This window comes from Cyprinodon variegatus, unplaced genomic scaffold (genome assembly GCF_000732505.1).
Source record: "Cyprinodon variegatus isolate N-32 unplaced genomic scaffold, C_variegatus-1.0 Scaffold76, whole genome shotgun sequence".
NCBI lineage: Eukaryota > Metazoa > Chordata > Actinopteri > Cyprinodontiformes > Cyprinodontidae > Cyprinodon > Cyprinodon variegatus.
The window spans coordinates 1,225,980-1,228,309 of record NW_015150529.1 but is presented as its reverse complement, the minus strand read 5'-3'; the positions used below and the strand labels follow the sequence as shown (position 1 = coordinate 1,228,309).

At 38.8% G+C, this 2,330-nt stretch overlaps 1 protein-coding gene across 3 annotated transcripts in view; it reads left to right on the top strand.

Annotated features, from left to right (window-relative positions):
- The window catches only part of fam184a (family with sequence similarity 184 member A), a 278,742-nt gene that overhangs the window by 160,884 nt on the left and 115,528 nt on the right, over window positions 1-2,330 (top strand). For all 3 annotated transcript variants that reach the window (XM_015372804.1, XM_015372806.1, XM_015372805.1), the window contains one exon: window positions 989-1,170. In XM_015372804.1, coding sequence (XP_015228290.1) covers window positions 989-1,170 — 182 coding nt within the window. The remainder of the gene's footprint in view (window positions 1-988; window positions 1,171-2,330) is intronic.

The following is a 2,330-nucleotide window of genomic DNA, read 5'->3' as shown; positions in this document are numbered from 1 at the left end:
AATTAAGTACAGTAACGAAGTATTTGTACTTCATATTTGTATTCGTACTTACTTGACACCTCTGATATTTCATATATTTTCATTTAACTGACCCAAAAAATAAAGGTTAGGAATCATTTATTCTTTATTCTTTCTCCAACTGTTTGTTTCTAAGAGAAATCAGGATCAGAAAAGTTGGAATCAATATATAATAAAGCACTGGAGTCCAGAATTAATTTCCAACCATTCTATTAATTTATAATAATAATAATGAATTTTGCAAACATGCATGAAAAAAAGTTGTTTTTTTTATCTCCAGTGCAAAAAAAGACAAACATGATGCTCCTAAGAAGAGCATAACACCAGTATAACACCAGTATAACCAGCTCTTCAGCCCTAAATACTATGATCAGTCTGTAGGACATTCTATTAAGGAGTATTACTTGTCCTTTTAATTAACTTCTCCTAGAATATACAAAAGTCTCTCCTCCTTCTGTCTCAAAGTGTCTCCAAAATGATTCAGTCAGCCTACCACAGTTGTAAAAGGAGTGTCCCTTAATGTATGGTAAGGTGGGATGTTAAGATGAGTCCAGATCCCACAGTCAACCATTTAAGGTGGGCATATAATGTATGTTATTTTGGCCTTTTTGGAACGATTTTTCAGTCATTAGAGAATTGTTTGAATAGGTCTGAGTTTCAGCTTCATTATGCGTCCTGTGTCATGTTTTTCATGTTATACTAATTGTAAAAACATAATTGTTATGCTAATGGTCCTTTACAAAACATTAAACAGATGTGCAGAAATTAAATATTTAATTTTAATTTTTATGTAATAAAGCTACCAAAATAAAATATACCAGAGGTAGCAGCAGCTGTGAAGAGGCTGTAGTTACACGAAGTTACAAGAAGCAAAGTCAGTTTCATTTGCTGATGTTTTCATTTTTATAATTTGCATATAATAATCATGTTGTAATGTTAACATTCTTCTCATGACTGTGTCCGGTCGCAGGTCAGATAAGCAGTCTTCAGGCCACCCAGATGACCCAGGAAGCAGCCATTAGGGACCTGGACAACGAGCGAAGCCGCCTGAAGGACAAGGTGCTAAGGATGGAGGAAGAGAGGGAGGCCCTGCACAGCCAGAGCAAAGCACTGGATGAAAGACACAAACAGCAGCTCCAGTCCCTGGAGAAGGTCTGTGTTTGTTTAGTATTCAAGCAGGGCTGGAAGTTACGCTTATGAATAACTAAAAGCTGATCAGGATGCAGTGACTGAACCTTTCTGTGGACTGTGCTCCAGACCTATAGGGAAACTGCACAAAATTCAATGTGTTGTTCTGTGAATACAAAGTTGTGTCAGTTTAATTCCGTTTCTGTATACTGACGGGATGAGGATGCAATGTGACAGAACTTGAGTTTAATAGACTTGATCTGGCAAAGTTCACTGACTTTCTGCTCTAATGTCAGGAACTCTACTTTGCTATGAATCAGATAATTTCAGAGAAGTTCAGAACATTTGTTTTCTTTAACACAGTGGTTTCCTTGAATGGGGCTTGGGATCCGCGTTGCATTGTGGGACGTGGCGGCCATGTTGATGGCTATGCGAACGTTAACATAGCTCTGATACAACGTTGTTGTTGAACGAAGAGACGTAGAAGTAGAGAGAAAAAAGATGTTAAAATCCCGAAAAGGATCTGGAATTAATGGGACACATTAAATAGAGAAGCCACGGACCGGTATGTTGACAAATTCAGCATTATTAATAATTTGGATCCATATGAAGTTCCAAACAATGAGTGGAGCACCGATGGGTGAGCGCCTATACTGCAATACAGTTCTGAAGCTACAAGTCCTTGGAGTCTCATGCAGTTCATAAAGCCAGCAAACAGTGGGAACACAGTAATCCGTACGAAGGTAAGCTGTGACCAGACGGGCTCTGGAACCTGCTAGTTTAGCAACTGCTAACCGCTAGTGCTAACAACCACTCACGCATGTAATGTACTTTTAACTAGCTGCTATGTGTTTCAAAGGTGTAGTTAGTAACGTTAACTGCCAACCCTCCCTAAACCCTCCGGGTTTCTCATGTATTTGATCCTTTTCCTGCTACCGTTTTTATTATTTTCCCAACTTTAAAGGAAAGAAACAAAGTAGGCTATAAAATAAAACCGTGCATCTTTAACTTACCAGAATGAAAATGCCGGGAACACACTCTCATTGACATTGGAATACTGTGGAAAGTTATGTTCGGTCGTCTTACAGCCACCATCTAAGCTAGCCAACAACTCTTTATCTCTGACACTTGGTCTCCGTGGTTGCGCCTCCAGGCAGAAAAGCAGTGGAAAGTTAACCCATTTT